The sequence below is a fragment of the Dicentrarchus labrax genome, unplaced genomic scaffold (genome assembly GCF_905237075.1).
Source record: "Dicentrarchus labrax unplaced genomic scaffold, dlabrax2021, whole genome shotgun sequence".
Lineage (NCBI taxonomy): Eukaryota > Metazoa > Chordata > Actinopteri > Moronidae > Dicentrarchus > Dicentrarchus labrax.
The window spans coordinates 15,584,289-15,606,692 of NW_026136719.1; the positions used below are offsets into that span (position 1 = coordinate 15,584,289).

At 39.8% G+C, this 22,404-nt stretch overlaps 1 protein-coding gene and 1 long non-coding RNA gene across 8 annotated transcripts in view; one reads left to right on the forward strand and one right to left on the reverse strand.

Moving 5' to 3' along the window:
- Positions 1-603: 603 nt before the first annotated feature.
- Positions 604-5,582, reverse strand: LOC127351651 (uncharacterized). 6 transcript variants are annotated; one of them, XR_007880927.1, is made up of 5 exons: positions 5,568-5,582; positions 4,447-4,547; positions 4,150-4,212; positions 3,672-3,843; positions 604-2,923 (listed from the first exon to the last, which is right to left on the reverse strand). It is a non-coding gene; the product is annotated as an uncharacterized LOC127351651 (long non-coding RNA). The 6 variants fall into 6 exon arrangements; XR_007880923.1 differs by lacking the exon at positions 5,568-5,582 and adding an exon at positions 5,314-5,453; XR_007880926.1 differs by lacking the exon at positions 5,568-5,582 and adding an exon at positions 5,314-5,453 and having other exon boundaries at positions 3,672-4,286.
- A 59-nt stretch (positions 5,583-5,641) lies between these two features.
- dagla (diacylglycerol lipase, alpha) overlaps positions 5,642-22,404 on the forward strand; it is a 35,071-nt gene continuing 18,308 nt past the window's right edge. For both annotated transcript variants that reach the window (XM_051379372.1, XM_051379373.1), the window contains exons 1-6: positions 5,642-6,460; positions 21,103-21,204; positions 21,291-21,502; positions 21,687-21,788; positions 21,889-22,027; positions 22,153-22,240. In XM_051379372.1, coding sequence (XP_051235332.1) covers positions 21,110-21,204; positions 21,291-21,502; positions 21,687-21,788; positions 21,889-22,027; positions 22,153-22,240 — 636 coding nt within the window. In that variant the 5' untranslated portion in view covers positions 5,642-6,460; positions 21,103-21,109. The remainder of the gene's footprint in view (positions 6,461-21,102; positions 21,205-21,290; positions 21,503-21,686; positions 21,789-21,888; positions 22,028-22,152; positions 22,241-22,404) is intronic.

Sequence of the window (22,404 nt, forward strand, 5' to 3'; positions counted from 1 at the left end):
CAAATAGCAGATGCCCCAAAGTAAAACATTTGTACAATGGTGTACTCCTTTGTTTTCGTTATGAAGACCACAGAGCTTCAATAGTTTTCAGTAAAGACCATGCATGCTTATTGACATCTCCCTGAACCTCTTGCATGTTTTGTTGCACAAGTCTAGGCCTATAACTTTATGATTTCTTTTTATTCTGTTGGTAACCTCAGCATACCCCCAGCACAGTTACGCAGCCTCTATCTGGGTCCCGAGAAGAGGTCTATTCCGCTAGAATAAAGAAACATCTTTGTGGGTGTGGTGGGTACAAGTAGAGCACAGTAGAGCTGACCCATAATGGCTTTTGTAGGCCAGTATATATATTGATAACTAAAAGCAAAAATAACCACATTACAATACACACTGACCAAACACTTAAATATTTTAGTAAATATCCCTCAAATGTGTTCATTAAAGAGTAATTAAAGACATGTGCAAAGTGTGTACCTCCAAGTTGTTAGCTTTTAAGCATTTTGTAAAAAGTTAACTGAAACGGTAACTGCTCCACCATGCTTATATGAAAAAAGAAATCCTTATTATTATATTGACTGAGATTTCAAATGAATCACACAAACACAAATTAATGATCAGTTTAATGGAAAGACAGGTACACCATACTCTAAATAATTAGCAGAGCTGAAGCTCTATTTGCAAATGTAGGTTTCCTAATTTTGAATAATATTAAATAAAGAGTGCAATTGTTCTCAATGAAATACTCCCTTGGGCTGGTTCACTGACTTTAATTAAGGTTAGATTACAACCTTTTTCTTCTTTACATTTAGGAGTTTGGGGGCAGAGGGGAATGTGCATACGGAAAATATGTTAGAAATATATCAAAAATATATCATAGCCATCATTACTGTCATCATGGAAAACATCATCATTACCATCATCGTCTGTAATATCACCGTCAATGCCATCAATAACATCATACATAATCATCACCAACAATATTATTACCGTACATCATCATTTATGTAATTTAACTTGCTACAGCACGTGTGCTAAATGAGGAGTCCTATCTGAATTATTGCATTTATACGCTGTTGAAATTATGAAAATAGGATTTGTCTTTTTTTTTGGTACACTGTATTGTACAATGTAAGGTGAAGTTTGTTTTGGTGTTGGCGTATTTTCTTTTGGATGTGGTTGGGGTGTTGACTGTGGTGAATGCAGTATGTTCGTACAATATTTTTGGCCAGTAATGTGAGGTAAAATTCATATATACCCTTACAAATAAAATCAAGAAATGGTGTGTGTCAGAACTGTCTTTCTGCTTATCTACTTATGCAACATCCCCATGAGCTTTACATGTGAGTGGACAATATTGTGTACAGCTGTACAGAGTGTGAGTATGTGCAGCAACAAAACTGTGACTGCTTGACATTTTTTCCCCTTTGAGTAAACTATACAACAGCACTTCATCTACACCCCAGTTTCACTGCATGAGCAGCCTAGGATTTTCTCATCACGTAACAGATGTTCTTAGTTATTAATGAGTTTTTTTTTCCAAAAGCTACATAAGGGGAACACGGTGAAGAGAAAAGCAACTCAAATGTATTGGCAGCAGGCTTTAAACCTGATACTGCAACATGAATGGCTGTTCATCCTGCTTCAGCTACTGTAGGATGTAAACAGATTGAACTAGCACAACTGTGGCTGTTGAAAGACATGAAAGGTTATTGATTTGTGACATCATTTGACAGTAAAATAAAACTCTTATTCTACAGCAAGAAGTAACTTTACTATTATTCTCTGCCACATACTGTACATGTTTTATATCCAACAATCCCCTACATCTCCTTTCTAAACCACCTTATGCTTATATTTTCTTGTTGATTTGTATTTTTTATTGCACTTTGCTGCTCTCTTTTTGACATGTTTTGGACATGCAGGGATTCAGTGTCCCTCTCCCTGTAACCTGAAGAAAGAGAAACTGAATCCCTTCACTTTAATATTGATTTAGCCAAAATATGTGCAATATATCACAATGCATATGTCCACCTCCTTTCAGGCCCACCGTTTCAGTTGTCTTATTAGTAAGTAAAAGAAAACCTAAACCAACTCTGATCGCCAGTATTAAGTTTCAACAGTATTACAGTTTTCAATGATCTTTAAGCAAAGTGAACCAAGCTCATTTCCAGTGCAAGAATGTACAAATATTGCAAGCTTTTGTCAATATTTGTGCAAACTGGATGAAACAAGATAAAGCAGTTGAATAAGCTACCTTTAAAGAGTTTATGCATTTAAGCTCAGTACTACAGTGTGAGTTATTTTTTTTAAGAAATAGATTATTACAGTTCCGATGCAGTATTTAAGCAACTTCATGCATATACTATGCGTAATTATGCTCCATATACAGCCTTGATCAAAACTTGAATGGTTTGATTCACTACAAGTGAAAGCAGAACAAAAAAACCCAAAAAACACTGGATGCACAGTGACTCCCCATTCCCCGTCATAGTCTGTGAACCACTCAGCAACAATGCTCTAACTCATCAACCAATAGATACATTAATTTGAGATAACAATTTGGTTTTAATTTCTCCTTGCCAGTAGCAACACTCCCAACAAAATGGCTCCTGCAGCAATAACAGCACCACCAATGAGAAAAGGTTTCAGGTGTTCCAGAGAGTCTGTGCCGGAGGCCGCAGCCTCGTCACCTTCCGCTGCTGCTTCAGCTTCTGCTGCCCCATCCTGGGGAGGAGGATTCTCAGGCTCAGGGGCTGCAGGGGCAGGCTCAGCCTTGCGTGGGGGGGCTGCTGGCTCCTTCTTCTCTGCTTTAGATGCTGCTTTGGGCACTGGAGCCCCGGTCTTGGCTTTGGCTTCCATGGACTCAGGGACAGAGGTGTGGTCTGGATAGGAGTTTTGATAAGGTCAGCTCTGTGCTGCTTCACTGAGAAAAAACAGCAAACACACACAGCCGGATTATCCTTCTAAATTAGGCTCAGACATCATGTTATCTGCTTGTTAATGTAGAGACACTGACATACGAAAGAGCCATTAAAATCCATGATTCACTGTACAGCAGTGAAGCAGTAATATGGTAGTGAGGCCTTAAATGTGACCTTGGAAAAAGATGACATTGATGGGAACACTCCAATGCTCAGAGGACAGGGAATTGTTTATTTTGGTCACAGCAGCTGTGATATAATTTTCCACTGAAAAAATAATGTTACAACAGCTTCCTGTGTAAAGCTTTTTCATGGGACAATCTGATAGTTTTGTAATGGAGGAATAGCAAATGGTACTGCAACTGCAGAGCTTATTCATAGTCAAGGATGGAATCTATTTCTTTGACCCTGACAAGAGCCTAATCCAGATGCAATAACGCATAAAGAGCAAGAAAGAGCTCTTCCTCTGTCTTGCTCTCTGTTCTCTCACTGTAAAACTGCATGAGTCATGTGTGCTATAAATGGAGCACAAGATGGAGGAGAGAAATAAGAACCACGGTGACTGCAAGGAAATCAGTGAAAATGCAAATGAGGAAAAATAATGAAGAGGAACAAACGCTGCTGAAATTGAATAAACAAATCGCAGGAGCTTGCACTTTACAGAATATAAGCTGGAGACGTCTTTACAAAAATGCTTCCATATAAAATCCTGCAGTGATGTGATGAGAGTAAATATTGGATATTACATACCTCTCCAACAGCTCTGTGGCTATAACAACGAAAACAGATGAGGAGGAAATGCAGCGGTCTCTGGAAGTGAGAATGTCCTTAATATAAGAAAATGAGAGAAATCGGAGAGATGGAGGACACTGAAAGCAGGAGGGAGGAGAATGGGAGAGGAGGAGAGACTGGGATGTACCATCTGGTCAAAATGGGGGGGGGGACAATTCTTTGATTACATCCTTGGTTTTAGAGCCTAAAACAAATCTTAATCCAGTGAGTTTTTATGGATACAATAAGAGTTATTTCACTATGGCAGAGTTTAGCTTTTGATTATCTCTACAATGATAAGATATAATACATGTTACACAAAGGTTTATGTGACAATATTCTTCTGTAGTCATTTTTCCAGGTACCATGCAGTAGGAGTAAGTTAGTGACATTTTAATTGTTATAGCGCTGTATGCTTAGATTTAACAATTACTGAGGGTAAAATGCAGATTTTCACCTTTGAGTGTCTGATGACGTTTAAGTCCATTTTGTTGACAGTCCTTGTAATCACAAACTTTTTCTGACAGAGCAAGAACAGAACAGGGCTACAGATCATACACTGTTCATACATGGATGTAAACCTCCAAATTAAAGCTGAAAGAGGAGTATAGAGCCAAAACAAAGCAAAAAGAGAGAAGACAGACAGAGAGGAAACAAATGCAATACAAGGACAGATGAAATTGTTGGACAAACTAACAGCACCTAACTTTTTCTGCATTTTGCCCTCGCAGCACACACTACAGTGACCACTTACCATCTTAATCTGTCAGTTGCCATAAACAGGTGGACACTTATTCAGTCAATTTGATAAGGAAATGAGTCATGTTTTCTTCTCATCTTGCATCACGTTTGCCCCTGTGTATGCAAATGAAATATATAATGTGAGAAATCTTCATTGCAAATATGCAAAGCAATACTGGTTTCTCACATTATAGTTTGTATGAAAACAATTATTTCACAGGTATTTTCAAAATGAATCCTGTTGCAATTGACACATCAATTACAGGCAGCTTTTAATCTATTTTCAGACAGCAGATGTCTGCCAAATAACCCTGAGCATTGAGGTCAGCACTCTTAGCAGCAGCCTGTGATAAATCCCTGTGACTGTACGAGGCCTAGTGTCCTGATGAGGGTTTTCTCATTCATTTAATGTATTTTTAATAAATTGTTGGCATAGCTTTCGCTCGTTAGCCTGCATTTTTGACAGATGACACTACACCCATTTTCATGGGTTCACGCCCATTATACGTCGGTCCAAAGAAGATTACAGTATGTCAAGATTGTAATCGGTAAGGTACGGAGTTGTCGGTCAAGTGCGTACTGGTTGACGTAAAACGACGCAGATAGAAACACAAGCACAAAAAGTCGAACTTTTTTTATGTCATCAGATGTAATTGAAATATTGTAATCAATGAGAAAATGTTTTCAGTTGGGTCCGTCTATCTGACGCAAAAGAAAGACGAAACCAAACGTAGGAGAACACGTTGAATAAACATTTGATAATGGTTAAAAATGTGACCTATAACCTACACGTATAGGGCTATGTTACATATTATTAGTATTAAGTGTAGGTTTGTATACGTTAAGGACAAAATGTTGCTTAAAATTCATGTTTATTTACCACACGAGTCTGCATCGCGGTTTCATCACCGTGGTAACAAACTATGCTGTGGATAAATAGTAACTGCGCATGCGTAGTGGCACAACCGTACCAATCAAATACGCTAATAACATTCCTGATTAACAGTTAACCTAATGCTATTTTTAAACAGTTAGCGTTCAAAACAGACATCTTCCCCAAACTATACAGCAAACTGAACAAACAAGAGTCTCTTGAGGCCTTTTTTGAGTGACTTCACAAAGGGGAGCGGCTACCTCTCGGCAAACACTGCTCTCTTTGAATCCCTTGCCTTATTATTCCTTGATATTCACAAACCACCAGTGGCGCCCTTTCTCCGCAGGATCTCCAAACTGTCTGCCATTAACTGAAACGACTCGGTTGTGCGTAAACCATTGGCGTAAACACAACGTTGTATGGGATTTGCGCAGCCAAACACGGAAAAGGGGAATAGCGAATTCGTACGTATGTTTTTTTTTTATTTTTTGGGGGGGAGCTGTGTCCGAGGGGTTGGGCCAAATTCCCGGGAAATGCTCCCTCCGTGTAGCTGCCGTCCGTGCCGGGGTTCGGGAGGTGTCCGGCTGATGGCACACACACAAGCTAACTGACTAACAACGTGAGAACCGAAGAGCTCCCGTCTTGTTCGTCAAACCCGCGGCACTGTTAACCCTTCTGTGGATAGAAATCATCATGCCGAGCCCCGACGGAGGGACGTGAAAAAGGACTCTAAAGAACTGCCACAACCGACGACGTGTTGCAATTAAAGCAACCGAGGACCGAGTCCGTCGGGTCGGTTTGAAAACGACCGTGTTACGTTGATAGCGCTCTTTTGATGGCATGTATCAGGGTTCGCCTGACACCCGGCACATAACCGAGGACGCTCCGGCTCTTTGATGTCTCTGGGTCCATTCATCCTGCTGTTGTAATGACGTCTGTACGGTTATTATAATTCAGTCGGTGAGACATTTGTGATTTCACCCTCCTCACACACACACACACACACACATATATATACATATATATATACACACACACAACCCTGAGCCGGTGTCGGGGCGAGAGAGGCTGAGGCGGGTCGGCAGTCGGAAGGATATGGGAGAGCGAGCGGAACCGATGCAGTGGGTCTTGGAAAGGCATCGTCAAAATTCAGGTGAGCAGCAGCTACCGGATGAGGAGACTGACAATCTGACGGATTTACCTGCCTTTTAGCTGTATGCACATGCAGAGCGGACAGCGTGACCCGGCTTCCCAGTGCATGTTTTTTTTTTTTTTTAAGAGACACATTTCTTAGGCCACATCCACATTAGCTAGGCCCACAGGATGCCACCTTAAGCAGCTGTCCTGATTTAAATGAGATTAGACGCTACTGCCGCTGCTGCTAATCGACTTGTTGGAATTACTCATTTTGATGCTGTTGGACATATAAACACCAAAGGGTTGCAGCTGATTGTGGGTTCACTGGTTGAGTCGTTGTGTGTTTGTGAATTTTGTAGGAAAACCAAAAAAAAGCCAAAATAATGGCAGATGCCAATCATAAGTTACAAAAAGCCAAAGTGATGTGACTTTCTTAGCCTATGGTGTTGACTTGCCAGTACCCCAAATTATTCAGTTGTACATTTACCAATATTGTTATTGATTTATTTTTATGCTTTAATAACTCATCAGTCCACCTGTCGTTTTCTTAACTAGAGACTTGTCTAACCAGACTTAAAGCCTAACCTAGTATGTATCATCCAGACTCTTTGCTTGTGGGAGTGCAGTAGATGACATGCTTCCCTTTTTTTAAAAAAAAGACCTGGCACAGCGACAGTAAGGGGAATGTCACACCTCTTTATCATTCACACTGAGAATATTTCACTGATCATTTGGGCCCTGCTTTCCTCACGACTTCCAGTTAGTAGATACTGTTTTTTTTCCTGTATTGTCATCATGCTCATGCCACTCAAAGTGCAAATGCCTTCTCTAAGCAATGTTTCAGTTGTAGAGGATCGAGCAGCGTAGACCCGTTGTAGTTTACTGTTTTATGCTAAGGGACTAGATAAGTTTGTTAGTTTTGTGAGCAATGGCACTGCGTGTTTATGGCACTTATATGAGGACTGGACTATGTCCCAGGTATTACTATTTACATCTTTATTATTTTTATACTGATCTCTGCACTGCGTCCTCCTGTCTCTTACATCAAGCCTATCGAGTATAGATTATACGGTACATATTTCACACGTAATTCCAGTTAAATAAAAAATCAATCCATGCCCAGCCATGTAAGGCTTCATCAACACCAGTGTTTACACTTGGTGCTCTGGTATCCCGGTAGGCTTCAACCCTAGTGGAAACCCAGTACCTCCAGGGAGTCCTGGCACATACAGTATGGTGTCTCTGTTTTCCAGAGCATTGTGTATGACCTCTCCTTGTGCCAGAAAATTGTCTCTTCTGCTCTGATATTGATGAATTATTACGTATTATTTTATTTAGAAGGGCATAATGCTGGTGTTTGGGTGTTCACAGGTATTTAAGGAATCACACTGCAGCAGAAAGTAGGCCATTTTTCTATATTTGATTGTTTTGGTCCTGCAGTAACCACTGTCATTAATGATGGAACAAATCATTCATGATGTTCCAGCGTTGCTTTTGCAGGACTGCAAAGAAATTATTGCCCGTTTCTCACATTTGTGCCTTTTCATAATTCGGACAACTGCTTTAAATGGATGTCTGAAGTTGGATTAAGAATAGGAAAGACACAGAGTATAATGTAGCATAGAGAGGAACCACCTAAAGCATGTTACTGTTCAGCTTGGATGGGAATTTAACATCACAACCCCATGGCTAAAGATTCAGTTAAATTTTTTGGTCTGCAATTTTAAACAGAAGGAAGTCTTGTGAGATATAATTGCCCGAACCGTTGTTTGATGTTTTTCAGGTTTTTCTTGTATTACTGTAGTACCTTCCTCAAATAGTTGAGCCTTAACCCTAAAAGGCTTAAGGCTTTATGTAAAAATACATAGTAAGGCTTTAGGATTTGTAGCCGTTACCTTGAATGCAACGCAAGTACATTTTATGTTTATTTAGAACAATATTCACACTATGTGCAGCTTTCTAGAAATAATGCACACCCTCCCTCCATTTTCATTGATCGAGGTATAGATGTAAATTCCATGTGTATGTAGTTTTTGTGTATATGAATCCACAATAATCAGAAATCCATGTTTGTTGTAGGCCTGTATAGTCTCGACAGCCTATCTGTTTTGTCGTGATGATGTGTAGGTGAGTGCCCGTGAGAGAGGAATGGACATAGGAAATTCTTTTTTTTTTTTTAAACTGCCAAGACACAAGTGTTCTCACTCATTTAGGAGAAAACTCCCTTGCATTCATTGATGTACTGTATTAGGATCAGCTAAACTGAGGAGTGATTGGAGTGAAACTTTACACTTAAACTGCAACTATTACGTTCAGATATACATTTTGCTCTTTGTCTGAGATAATGAACCCAGTCAAAATATTATACTATTGTAGTTAAAAACAATAATTCCACAGGCCCTTGAGTTTGAAGTTCATTTTGTTGTCCGTGTGCAGAGCAGATGTTAGCAAAAAATTAACCGTTTTAATTTCTCTTTTGGACTGAAAATTGTTTATTCCTAAAATGTGTAAAAAAAATTTGAAAAGCAAGTTCAAGATAAATAACCAGGCGATTATAATTGCAGTTGTATCCAGTGCATGTGCAATCCATGATTTATGGATGGTCTTCGCTATGTCTTGTGGATGAAGTAGATGTTACAGCATGCACCTTAATTCTGGACTGCTCTTCTGCTCTTTTTAACAGTCCATCATGGGACAGGTGATCCAAATAAGCCATATTTAAAAAAAATAAATAAAAAAAGGCCATTGCTCTGTGTTAATATCGATGAGACAGCATTGATGATCTGGCAGGTGCCTTGCAGGCGGGTTTGTGTGTGTCCCCTCCCTGACAGACCTGCATGTATTGCAAAATCTATAAGCTGCAGAACTGAAATCATGCGATTTTGCGGTAAAGCAATTAATAGACAGCTGGTCAATACAAGTGTGTGTTGTGTGTCGAGAGAGAGAGAGAGAGAGAGAGAGAGAGAGAGAGAGAGAGAGAGAGAGAGAGAGAGAGAGAGAGAGAGAGAGAGAGAGAGAGAGAGAGAGAGAGAGAGAGAGAGAGAGAGAGAGAGAGAGAGAGATTTAAAGTACCACGATACATTCAGCACACTGCTAAAAACCTATAGCTGCAGTAGAGTGTTGCAAGGATAAATCTGGTGCAGTTATTCTCGGTACCTTACCAGATACAGATCTGAACATGGTTTGTGGCACCAAGCCAGAGACAGGTTGGCCAAGCACATATGTTACCACCCCAACACAAAAAACATTCATGTATACACAAACACACATGCAATCGGCAGTGCACATACTATCACATCAACTGAAAGAAAGAAAATGGAGTGGGAAGAGGTGAAAGGGATTGAGTGGGTGGCAGTGGGAGAAAAAGATGGAGAAAGAGGCAGAGGGAGAGTAGGAGTGAGTGGCACATGGCTTTCAGTCTAAAAAAAGATAAGCAACACGAAACCAAAACCAGAATCTGGATTAGCTAGATAAGGAAGAGGAGGGGTACAGGGAAGGCTCGAGTAGAAAATGTAGGTTTCCTCTGCACCGAAAATGGTGCAGATGCACACGCTCAGTTTCATGCTCATAAATGTCCTCTAAAATATGAATACTGAATGAGTGTGTGGGTAGGAGGAGAAGAAGGAGAGAGCATGAGGATGGGAAGACAGAAGATGAGAAAGGCAGAAGGTGAGATGGAGATGGGAGAGGGTGAGATTCCTTAGGATGGACAGAATGCATCTTTAGTGTGACAGAATAGGGAGAGACAGGATCTGTGGAGAATGCAGGAGCAGAGCCAGGGATGTGACAAATGCTGGAGACAATCTTGATCTGAGTAGAGTGTAACACTGACCCAGGCAGAAAAAGAGAGAGACTGGAACAGATGGATGTATGACAGAGAGCAGGAGACGGAGAGATTTGGGACTGCGCTGCAGTCGCGCCAACCCGGCATAACCTCATCATTTTCTGTAGACAGTCCCCCCCCCCAGCAAATATTTTCCTTTTCTTATTGATTTTGACATCATAACCAGCCACCTGCAAGACAGGGAAGTCATTGCATACCTGATGAAAAACACTTTAACACTCATAACCCCTTGAATACCACATGATACTGATGTGAGTCAACCATGGTTGAACCTTGTTTAAAGGAATTTCATTACACGCCCAACACACAGACCACATCTGCATATGGTTTGTCAACTTTGTCACCAAAACCACATCCTTATCTTTATCCTTTTGTGTTTGCATTGCATTTAAGGTCTGTTAAAGATCCAGTGTGATGGTGGCATCTGGCAGTGTAGTAGCAAATTGCAACTCACTCGCTTCACCATCCAAGCGTGGGGGAAAAACTACGGTGGCCGTGATCGGCCCTATCTAGAGCCAGTGTTTGGTTAGTCTTTTCTTGGCCACCGTAGAAACATGGTGGTTCAACATGGCAACCGCCACGGAAGGCGACCCGTAGTGTCTGTAGATTAATAATGGCTAATTTTAAGGCAACGAAAACATGATGATTCTTATTTTCAGGTGATTATACACTGATAAAAACATACCTATGAATATTATATTCCATTTCTGACAATAGTTCCTCCTAAATCATGTTGGACTTGTAATGTAAAAACTACATACTACTACAATCCTCCTAGCTACTTTAAAAGAAAGTAATTTTCCTTTCAGCAAATAGAAGCGCCAAGTGAGTATTCACACCCCATGGTTCAGCACAGGACATCCATACTTACTGCAAAAACTAAATGTATTCTGTACCAGGATGTATTCAGATGTGAAAGCTAGAGTCTACTCATCTGTATTTTGTCAGACACGCCTTAGTTTACATTGATATTCTACTCGCTCATTGTGTTGTGAGTGAAATCTGCTGTACTCCATGCTGACATTTAGAGTCACAATGTGTGAAGAGTGGCACTTATAACCGGGAACAAGTAAAGAGTGTTATTATTGTTGTTTTTTACTGTATCTGTTGGCTAAAGATGGATACAGTTCAGAAAAGTAGTTCTGTAGTATTTATTTACGGTCTTGCTCAGCAGCGTTTGCAAGGGAATACGCTTTAGAAATGGATAGATGTTTGTGAAATGTTCTGTCAAAACATTTTGATCCAATGTAATTACTGAAGAGGTGAGGTCACTCGTCATTGTGATGTTATGTTGTTATGACACCATAGAAAAACGCATGGTTTGACAAGAAAAGTTGTCACCAGAGCAGGTTGGTGGTTGTACCATCATAAATGGGCAGAAAAGGCAGAAAAGTCTTAAAACATCCATAGAATCTTCTTAAACCCCGGTTGCAGCATAATCTACTCTTCTCTGCTGTCCATGCAAGTGCTCAATATGATGTATAATCTTAGATTTTCACGGTGATATGGCTGAATACTTTCAGCACAGCTTCAGAGTTTTGATGGGTGGGGGGAGCTTTGTATTAAGCGAGTTTAGGGTGAAAATGTGTTCTACGCTTTTCATTGTTTCCAGAGATTTATTTAAATTGACTTTTTGAAGTTCTGATGTTTTTGGAACTGTTGGAATCCATTGTGACAAACAGAAGTCAAGTTGAGGATGAGGAAACAATTAACTTTGTAGAATGACATATTAAGCATACAGAGGGTGATTGTTTGACTCTCTATACTATATATAATATATATAGAATATACTGCAGATTATGGTGGGATTATCACTTTGAAAGGTATCTTGTGATAAGGTTTAGGCTTGAATTCTGTTAAAAGTGGCAGCGCTGTTAAAAAAAAAAAAAAAAAGCCTGTTTTATCATACTTAATTTAAAAATGGGTGACAGTGTGACAAGTCATTATGTTGCAGTAACATATTAATCACCTGAAAGACCTGGGAATTATATTTCTCTGTTACGATAATGGCTCATAGTTTTCTCACCTGTTGGTTTTCAAACAAAATTGTAATATTTGCTTGTCTACTGTATGTGTGAGGGGGAGAGAGAGAGAGAGAGAGAGAGAGATGTTTGCTACACAAAGTAAATATTCTTCTTTTTGAGCTTGGTTACAGTGGTGACAGAGGTTTCACAGGGAGAGAATGTGATAGAAAATAAAGAGGCTATAACCAATAGGCTGTGTGCCACAGCTTGGCTTGATGCTGCGGTTGCTGCTGCAGACTCACTGTGAGTGAGATGGAAGAGTGGGATACTAAAACACCTGCTGCTAGTCATACCAGATCAACTGTTTGTGGTTTGTGCCAATTTTAGACTCAGGTCCAGTATCTGGATCCACCTCAAGAACAATTTATTGATACAGTGACAGTGTTCTGTGTAATCTTTTGAACGGTGAGACCAGGTGAGTTTTGAATTTTACTACTTTTATTAGTAATAGTGCATATGAGTGTGCACCAACCGAAAGAAAGAGATAGAAAACAGCCAGCATATAGGCCTTGTGTAATTTAATATAAGATAATTGTGGATTTCACTAGATTATAGCATGCGTAGGAGATGCACCGGACAGTTCAAAAGCAATCTTTCTTATAGTAAAACATTACAGATACTGTGCTGCATGCCTGTGCCCCTGTTTGTTTCAATAAGTCCATGTCAAAGACAAAGCCGCAATGACGGACGGGGAGCCCTGTCATTGTTGTTACATCATTGTTGTTGCATCACATGGTTATAGGCCTGGTCCCGGCACACAGTAGCACGCTGTGCGGAGCACAAAAGCATTGCTCACATGCAGGAATATGTCACAGTCTTTCCACAAAACACATGTCATTTTGGATTCAGACGGAGTCAGGATGAGAGTCAAAAGTGTGCATGACTCATGCCGTGTGCAGAAAGCGCCATCATAGGGGAGCCAGGGACAGCAGCTCAGCCTGGAGTTGTCTGTGTGGTAGAGTTGCTCTAAAGGTCAGGTTTTAGACATTTAGATGCTCTTTTGATCTCAGGTTACAAAGACAGCAGGGTGTGTGACAGCTTCACGTGCTGGATCTCAGTGTATTTATTGCTTAAGAGGAGATTTAAAAATACAAACCTTTTCGAAATATTCCCTGAGTGACGACATCAGGAAGTTTCTCTCCTATTCCCTCAGCATCAATAAGGGATTGGCTTGGCATTTGCTTTTATCCTGACTGTGCATCATCACCAAGAAAAACATGGAGGATATTGCTTGAATTATAAAAGCAAAGCATATGTTAGTTCAATTAATATCCACAGTAATATAGACGTTGCGCATAGTTGGATAGTGAAATAATGATTTGCTGTCATATTCCTAGTTACAATAAAAAGTCATGCAGGCTATGAAGACCTTCTTTGCTGAGGGGAACAGTATGCTTTTAAAATCTAGATTTATAATTGTGGTTACGCGGGCATGGCAGTTTGTCACAGATCAGTGTTTTACTTTGTAGTTAGAAAAACAGTCGATCTACTGCACTTATATGTAAAGGGTCTTACCCACAACTGATTGATTGATTTTACACTAGTGAGTGCACATGTCCAGTATATAAAACATGTATTCAATTTGTGTCAGAGCTTAAGTGTTATGTATTTACATGTATAACAGGAAAGGGTTGCTTGAAACAAAGATAATTTTAAAAAATGAAACCACAGAATGTCTACACATAAAATGTTTTTAAAAGGCCATTTCAACTTCAATTGTGTTTTCTGCACCATGGTCCAAAGTCATTTCTTTCATTTATTGTTTTATATGATTTTTTATAGTTACCATAGTCAGAAAGACTTATGTAGACTATGCCTAGGAAAGTGAAAATATGACGAGTAGCAGTTGCTTTATCTTTAAAAATATGCTGTGATTTGTTCTGATAGTGTTACTGATTTTTGGCCAAATACTTGATTGGATTTGCAAGGATTTCATCACAATAAGATGAAATGTTCAGGTGTGGCTTGAATGATGGCTTTTTGAGTGAAGGAGATGCATGCTCTGAAACTAGACTTAGTCAGTTGTATTTTTGCTCTGTGCTGGTTTTGAAATAATCCTAATAATATAGCAATCAAATAATCAGCTTAACAGTCTAAATGTGTCCAGTAAGGCCTTTAAAAAGAGTGTATGTTTTGAAACATGTAAGCTGTAATCCTTTTTGGGATAAGGGATAGGATATTGCAGTATTTGTGTTTATTGGTCTTTTCTATGGAGCATTGATAAGATTAGGTATATAAGCCCTCATTGTCAAAATAATTTGATATTTTACCCTTTAAAACCCAGTTTGCTCATATCATGCTGCATGTCTTTGTTTTTCTGGATATATGCGGTTTTCTGAAGGTAAACATCTCCACCTTTCTGGTTTTGTCACAAATTTTCAATTGGGTAAGGAAGTTATGCACAAAACACACATAACCATGCAACTTTATCAGAGCGCTGCTGTTAATGGGAGTATGAGCAGTTAGCATTTCACTGTGGTGAAAAAAGTCTAAGTGCATCTGCTAATGTCTACAGTAGAAGCTAAACAGCACCACTAATAGGCTAACATCCCCCAGGTTGATGGATGGGAAAGCCCTTGAGGAGGCAACTGCTATTAGTGAGGATGTCGGGTTGAGACACGTACTGATGGTCAGAGTCTTCTTCCATGAAATGAGGCTAGCAGAGCTGATCTCGTCGGAGGTCAGTGCTGATTAGTTGTACACAGCACTGATTACAAGAATAATAGGCTGGAATTTGTGTATGTCACAGTGCGTCTTGATAGATTGTCTATACTATGATTATTGGGCTAGTGTATTCTCGACTGCAGGGATTCTGAAACCAAAATAGTTTAATGTATTAGGGGTCATAATTCCTCACCACATGCTCATCTCCCACATCACTTTTTCAATTAAAAAATCGATCAATTTTGTGTCATTAGGGAACAATGGCAAAACACCATGGTTTCTACCCGAGGATGGGTCATGACGACCTCTAAATGTAACTGGTTGTTATTTATGTGAAATCTTGAGCACATTGAGATATAAAAATAACTAACATTGTAAATTACCAATAAATAAATCTCTACTGTAAGTTTTTGACTGTATGTAAGGTTGACTTTAAAAATGTTTATCACAAACAGAAACTAAGATTTAAATCTGATCTTGAGGACTAGTCACAGTTATACTTATCCAAGTGTTATGCAGCTGGACTTGGATAGTAGTTGATAGTCAAAGGGACATTTTTTTGAGGTGTTCTTGGCACATTGATCTCCTCAGAACCTCTGGAGTGATCAATCAGAAATATTGATTGACCCCAAAATCTGTGGATATCTTCGTTGGCTGACTGAGGCGCGGACAAAAAAATTAAAGCCATCACATAGGGCTCTGGGTAATTGTGAGTGCCATTTTTATGATTTCTTTTATTTATTTTTATTTAATATTTGAGCATTAATCAAATAATTCCCCAGACAATGAAAGACTGTCAATAACACAAATAGATAAGTAACAGTCAAAATAATACCGTAAATATAAAATCATGGAAAAATGGTGGTCAGTCATGAAGTCTTTCTTTTAACATAATACACCCTGATTTTATGAAAGCAGTGGTTATGAATGACTGAATGTTTCTGTCTTAACCTAGTAGCCATTGCTTGATTTCTGTACTACTTTAAACTGAGAATTGGTGAGCTCAGCTCTGATAAATCGGATTGAATTTATCTTTACATAGCGTGTTTTTGTTAGCAGTGGTTAGCTTTATTGGACAGATCCACATCTTATTTGCTAATAATATAAGCTAACATTTATATTAATTTAAAACCGCGTTTGGTGTAGGGATCAAGGCAACAGTTAACCACAAGGTAGTTTGAAGTGCCACAAAAAACTTAATTTGGAAACCATAAATCAACCAGCTTGGGATGGGCTCCATCCCTTGTGACCCTAATCGGGATAAACAGTTAAGAAAGCGGATGGATGCATGGATAGATGGAAAGAACTGGTGCTAGGTAACTGCACTTCTTACTTTTCTGAGTAGATCTACTCTTTTGCACTACAACAAGGTCGTACTGTTACTCTCCAATCCCATTTAATTTATAATTATGTCACAGTGTTTTTTCCACTGTTGAGGTCTCTGCTGGGAGTTCAAACCATATCGTAACAACAGGCCTGAAGGAAAGTGCTGATAACAGTGTCCCTGGCGGTCTAGTGTGCATTTAAGAGATCTGCTTGATTTTACCGGCCTGATTGTTTTGGCCTAAATGAGATTTGGGGGAAGTTCAGATGTTTCTTTTCCCCCCTATTTTTTTCCTCCCTCCCTCCCTCCTTCCACTGTCCTCCTTAATGTTACTCCAGATAGAGTTTTACAAGTAGCTGCAAAGTGGCTTCAGTCACATGAACCCATTCACACGCCCTTGTTTCTTTCACTCTCTTGCATTACGTCAAAGCCGAGGAGCCACATAGTAGGATAAACATGAAGAACTGGAATCTGAAGGGATGTGTCATGCTTAATGAATCTTCCCCAAGTTCCCAGTCTCCTCTGAAGCTTTGGCTTTTTATGAATAATCACAGCAAGTACCCAAGCTTCATATCAGAGGCATCTGACCATTTGCTGTGCAGGGCTCAGAGTGAACAGGTTTTGTCTTCCAACCAAACCCGACTGCAACTGATTTCACTCTGTTGTCTGTCCTCTTTGGTTGAAGGTCTGCCAATCAATGAGACCACCTGCTGTAGTGCTTTGATTGGAAAGAAAACCTTCATACTGTCATTCCACCGCTCATGGTTTAACCCCTCTGCCTTTGATGCAGTTAGCCAGTTGTAACCACCTGCCAACACAGCCCAGGCTCATTTGCAGTGAAAACTATTTTTTATGTCACTAAAACATTGAAGGAATTAGCCGTCACTGGGCATAAATTGTCCTGTAATATTTGTGCCCACTCCGTGAAATCACAGTTTTATCGGCGTTGGTGTTTTTATACCCGTACGGTGTATTATTCGAAGAGTTTCATATTTCATATTATTCTTGAGCTTTTACCATCTGAATATGGCAGAGTCTGTGTGGCAAATGCTGTGCTGTCTGTGGGGTTTCTAATGGTATGAGCCCCTTTTTCATACAGCTACATATCAAAGTACCAGAGTCACAGAGTCATAACGCTCACAAGACTGTCGTGTGTAGATTTAGCTTTATAGCTATGTTTTGAGTCTGTAGTTTATTGTGTTAAGAAAACAGAGCATTAAAAGTCTTTCGATTAGTGTTTGTGAGGGTCTAATTGTGACCCCTGTCGGGAGGTGAGCAGTTCATATTTTTCATTGAAAAAAAGGAGATGAGTTGACCTCTTTGCTTCTGAATGTACTGTTCATTTTCAAGCAGTCAAAGCAGGCATTTCACAGTCAATAGCGGGTGTCTGCTTGATTAAGGTCATTCACAAAGCAAAACTAGTTCCACCAGTCATTTCTTCCTCTCAATAGAATAGAGAACAAGTTAATTATCGCCATGTCCTGTCACCCTATTATACGTGATTCACTTTTAGCTGAAGACTGTGCTTGTTATTTTGTCACAATACCCATCCAGGCCCATGATGCATGTGTGCGTATGAAGTCCATTGCTCATTTCCAGCTCAATAGTAAAACTGGTTAATACGGCTAAAAGAAAACAATCTCCATATCTTGTATGTTTAATGTACTCTGTTTACATTCTGTCAGTGTTACTCACCAAAACACTTTGTGTAATCTTGAGACCTAATAACCTCATAAAACATTTGAAACCTTCATCGTTTTCTTCCTTTTTCTTGCCTTTGCACCTTGCTGTGGGTCTTGGTGTGTCACCACAACCTGTAGTCTAATCCATTCAAACACTTTTCCATATCATCAAGTTGTTGATCAGTGACTGCACTACAAAGTACAACAAGCCACCGTATGACCAACACGGAAATTATCAAATCAAATTATCAATAAGCAGAACATAGAAAACTTGGTTTATTCTCCTTCCAAAATGTACGCACATAAGAGAAAAAAACCCCTGCCATATTGATAACATCTGTGGCATACTTTAAAGTGTAGTGTATTGTATTATACCCTATATCACCCAGTGTTTGCACATATAGTGATGTAAAGCAGGAATAGCTGCATTTTTCAATCCAACAATAGTGTGTGTAGTGAAATAATTGTGGTCGGTCGTAGTCAATCCAAATAAAAGCTCTGACAGGGAGAAGTGATCGTCACAATCCTGCTAAAAAGTATAGGAGGCCAAATTTCATATCGGCCCCCAACAATAGGGGGAAACCTTTGATCTGTATTTAGACAAAATGCAAATCAGTGCAGGTGTTTAGGCTTAATAAGCAGCCACAGGAGAAATAATGGAGGGAACTGGCACACGACAAAACATAGGGGATAAAAAAGATACAGAGAAGACATGTTTTAACATTTTTACAGACTTGGCATGAAGACACAATAGGACATCCTAAATAATGTTTACGTAAGTTTATGTAAGTACAGTGAACTTGTAGGGGGGCATGGGAATCCATTATGACAACAAGGTCCCCAGTGTTTCTGTGTGTGTAGTAATAGCAAGTAAAAGGCTGTGTAAAAAAGGTACTTCTCCACAAGCTCTGCAAAGAGGGAAATGCCAGTGCTTTTCTGTTATACTCTACACATCCCTACTGAGAGCTATGTAGGTGGTAGCACAAATGCCTCAATGACTGTTTTTATTTCTTTGCCTGATTTCTTCCTTCAGAGGTAATTATGGGCATTCTTGTTGAAGTGCACACCAGGAAGAGTATTCTCTGTGCAAGAATTGTTTGTTTATATTTTCAGGTTATTTCTCAAGATTAGCGAGGCTGGGTGATGTCCTTTCTGGTTCCTCTTTGTCTAAGAAACCTTAGACCCCTCTTGAATTCATTATAATGTGCTAAGCTAGTATAATGAATAGCTGAGATATAATACATCTTTTGGTATAGAACATTAGAATGATTTTAAGTATTTTGTTGTCCTAAGGGGGAAACTTCCTGTGGTCTATCCAAGATCTGATCTTTTACATTTAACTGATCAGTTAGGCTATCATTCATGATCAGCAGTACAGGTGCTTTTTATTTTCAAATCCTTACTCGTATTGCAGGACAACAAGGACACTTGTTATTTATCTTAAGTCCTTTCAGAGACTGTCTATCATCTATGCATCTGTTATCATTATTAGGGAATGAAATTACCCAAGAAACTCTTTACTATTTACAGTAAAAAGGATGCTCTTCACAGTACATTGTGAAACACAAACCATAAGAACCACAGGTTCTGCAGACAGACAGCTTTGTTTTCTACTGTTGTTCAACTGGATTTTTACCTTGCACACAGTATGTCAATGGCCATACTCTGAAAGGAATGCTGCATGCATATTGTCTTGGAACTACCTGACGTGCACAAAGAAAACATTACAATACATTCCACTCCACATTTCAACAGACTGGTGTAAGACTTGCAACATGAAAAAGATGCATAATGTCAGGAAGGAGAAGTGTGAACAAACTTGGAAAATATCAAACCAAGGGATGCCAAATCGAGTTTTTTTTTTTTTTCCAATCTGACCAGTTGCCACTGTCATTCACTTTAAAGCACAATTGCACATCACTGTCTCTGTTTGATTCAGTGAAATTAGCAACCCCTACTTTTTGCTTGTTTATGACCGCACCAAATTGTTTTGCAGTTACACATATTGTGGAAACAAACAACACTGCATCTTTGCTGTGTTTATCAATTTGAAACAGGAAGTTGTATAATACTGCATATGCAACCTTTTGACTAAGGAATGATGCAACTGTCCCTTGTGATATTTTACGCAGGCACGATGCAAAGTGAGACTTTAACAACTGTGATGACTGGTATTTAAGGGTGAAACAAGGAGGGGGCTGCCAATTTCTTAATAACTAAAAAAATGTGAAGAAATGTTCTGAAACAATACTAAAAAGCAGAGGAGTGCTGGATAGTGACCAACAAGAAATTTTGAAATGAACTTGTTCTGCTTTATCTGCTGCTAAGCTCATCTCTGCCTTATAGCTAGATGTTTTTAGATACAGTATATATAGTCAGTGGTTTTGGAATGATGGATGGCATACTTTTTTTGACAAACTGAAAAAGCTATCCTTTAGCCTTCAGCAAATATGCAGGAACAGCACACGATAAAGGCTGTATCAGCCCGTATCAGCAACCTAAGGCCTGCATCAGCCTCTCTGTGGCTCCTTCTCTCCTTACTGTTTCCTCTCTACCATGCCTTTTACAGTTCATTTCATTTTCGCCCAGAGGCAACTTGTGTTAACTCACAATGCTTTTTCAGAAAGAGAATGGACAGAGTGATGTAAAATAAGCTTTTTCACGTGGCCATAACCAGCGTGGTGCCATCAAATTTTAAAGCTAGTTCCCCTCCTTTTGTTCATTTTCTCTGCATCCCTCCACCCGCTTAGTCTCATCTTCTGCTCCTCCCATTATCTTTCACTCATCTCCTCTGTGCATGTCTATTTCCGTTATGTTCCCTGCAGCCCTCTCTGTTTTGATATAGAGTTTTGAAGAAACACAAAGTAAATCACTACAATTTTCCTGCTGATGATTCCGAGCTTTGAGCGTGAGCTGACCTGTTGACGCATCCATGCTAATATAAGTGTTCTGCGTGTTCGTTCATCATTGGTTTGTCCTTTAGTTGTTTGAAGCTTGACATATTGTTAGATCATGATGTACAGTATGTAGGACATATACCTGTGGAGAATCGAGGCATAATAACTTTTCAGACAAACGATGTCCCTGAAGTTTTTCGATCTCCCTTCGGTCTCCCCACAGGGCAGTGATGCCTGGCATGGTGATGTTTCGGCGGCGCTGGTCAGTTGGCAGTGATGACCTGGTGCTGCCCGCCCTCTTCCTGTTTCTATTGCACTGCGTCTGGTGAGTCAGAGTTTCTATGACTATATTGATTTCTTTTTGCATATATACACTTCATTTTTAATTTGTAAGTGTATCTTCACCTTCAGGTTGGTGGTTCTCTCCGTGGTTCTGTTCGGCCTCCCATACGGCTCAGATCAGTCCTGCTCTGTTACCCTGGTAGACCATGGCAGAGGGTACCTGGGCATCCTGGTCAGCTGCCTCATCTGTGAGAGCGCCATCATGTGGTTGAGCATGAGAGGCAGCATTCTGTACACACAGCCCAGGGAAGCTGTGCAGTATGTCCTCTATATACGACTAGGTAAGAAACACAAGTCCTCTTTTAAACGGCATTACCTCTTGATGCTTGTGAGAATTGGCGGTGGTTGCGAGGATTACTTGTGGTTTCCAAGTTAAGATTTAAACACCGTTTATATTAATTGGGCAGATATTGATCATTATTCTCCTCACTCCCTCACCCTCTTTTGCCCTCTTTCTCTCTCTAGCTATTCTGCTGGTCGAGCTAGTATATGCTGTGGTAGGAATTGCCTGGCTTGTCCAGTATTACCAGCCATGCTCTGATGTCACTGCCAAAAACCTGGCTTTGGGTGAGTGAAAGAGTATATACAGGAGAATGGCAATGGACAATTTAACTTGAAAGAGGTTTGTTATGCTTGAATGTGAATAATGTTTGAATATTTTCTGCAGGAATTGTTGCATGCAACTGGCTAGTGATATTCAGCGTTTGCATTACCCTCATGTGCACCTTTGATCCTACGGGTCGGACTTTTGTCAAACTGAAAGCCACCCGTCGGCGTCAGCGCAACCTCACTACGTACACACTAAGGTATTAACAGGCTCTTAGATTCTCAAGTTTTCTCTTTTTTTTTCTCTCTATACATAAAAAACCGACCCAAACACCCACCCAAACACAGCATCCATCTTAACAATGTTCTTTACCTTACCCATTAGACACAGGCTAGAGGAAGGCCAAGCCAGCAGCTGGAGCAGGAGACTAAAATTCTTCATGTGCTGCACAAGAGCCCAGGATACACAATCAGTGAGTCACAACAGACACTTATTCGTTTCCTCTCTCTGCTGAAAGTAAAAACCGAAAGGAGTGAAACCAGAAATATGTCAGGCATAACGTCCAGTGAGCTAGTCATTAAAATAAGCCCTGACAGGATGAATCAAGACTGTGACACAAAGGAGCTCATTGCTCAG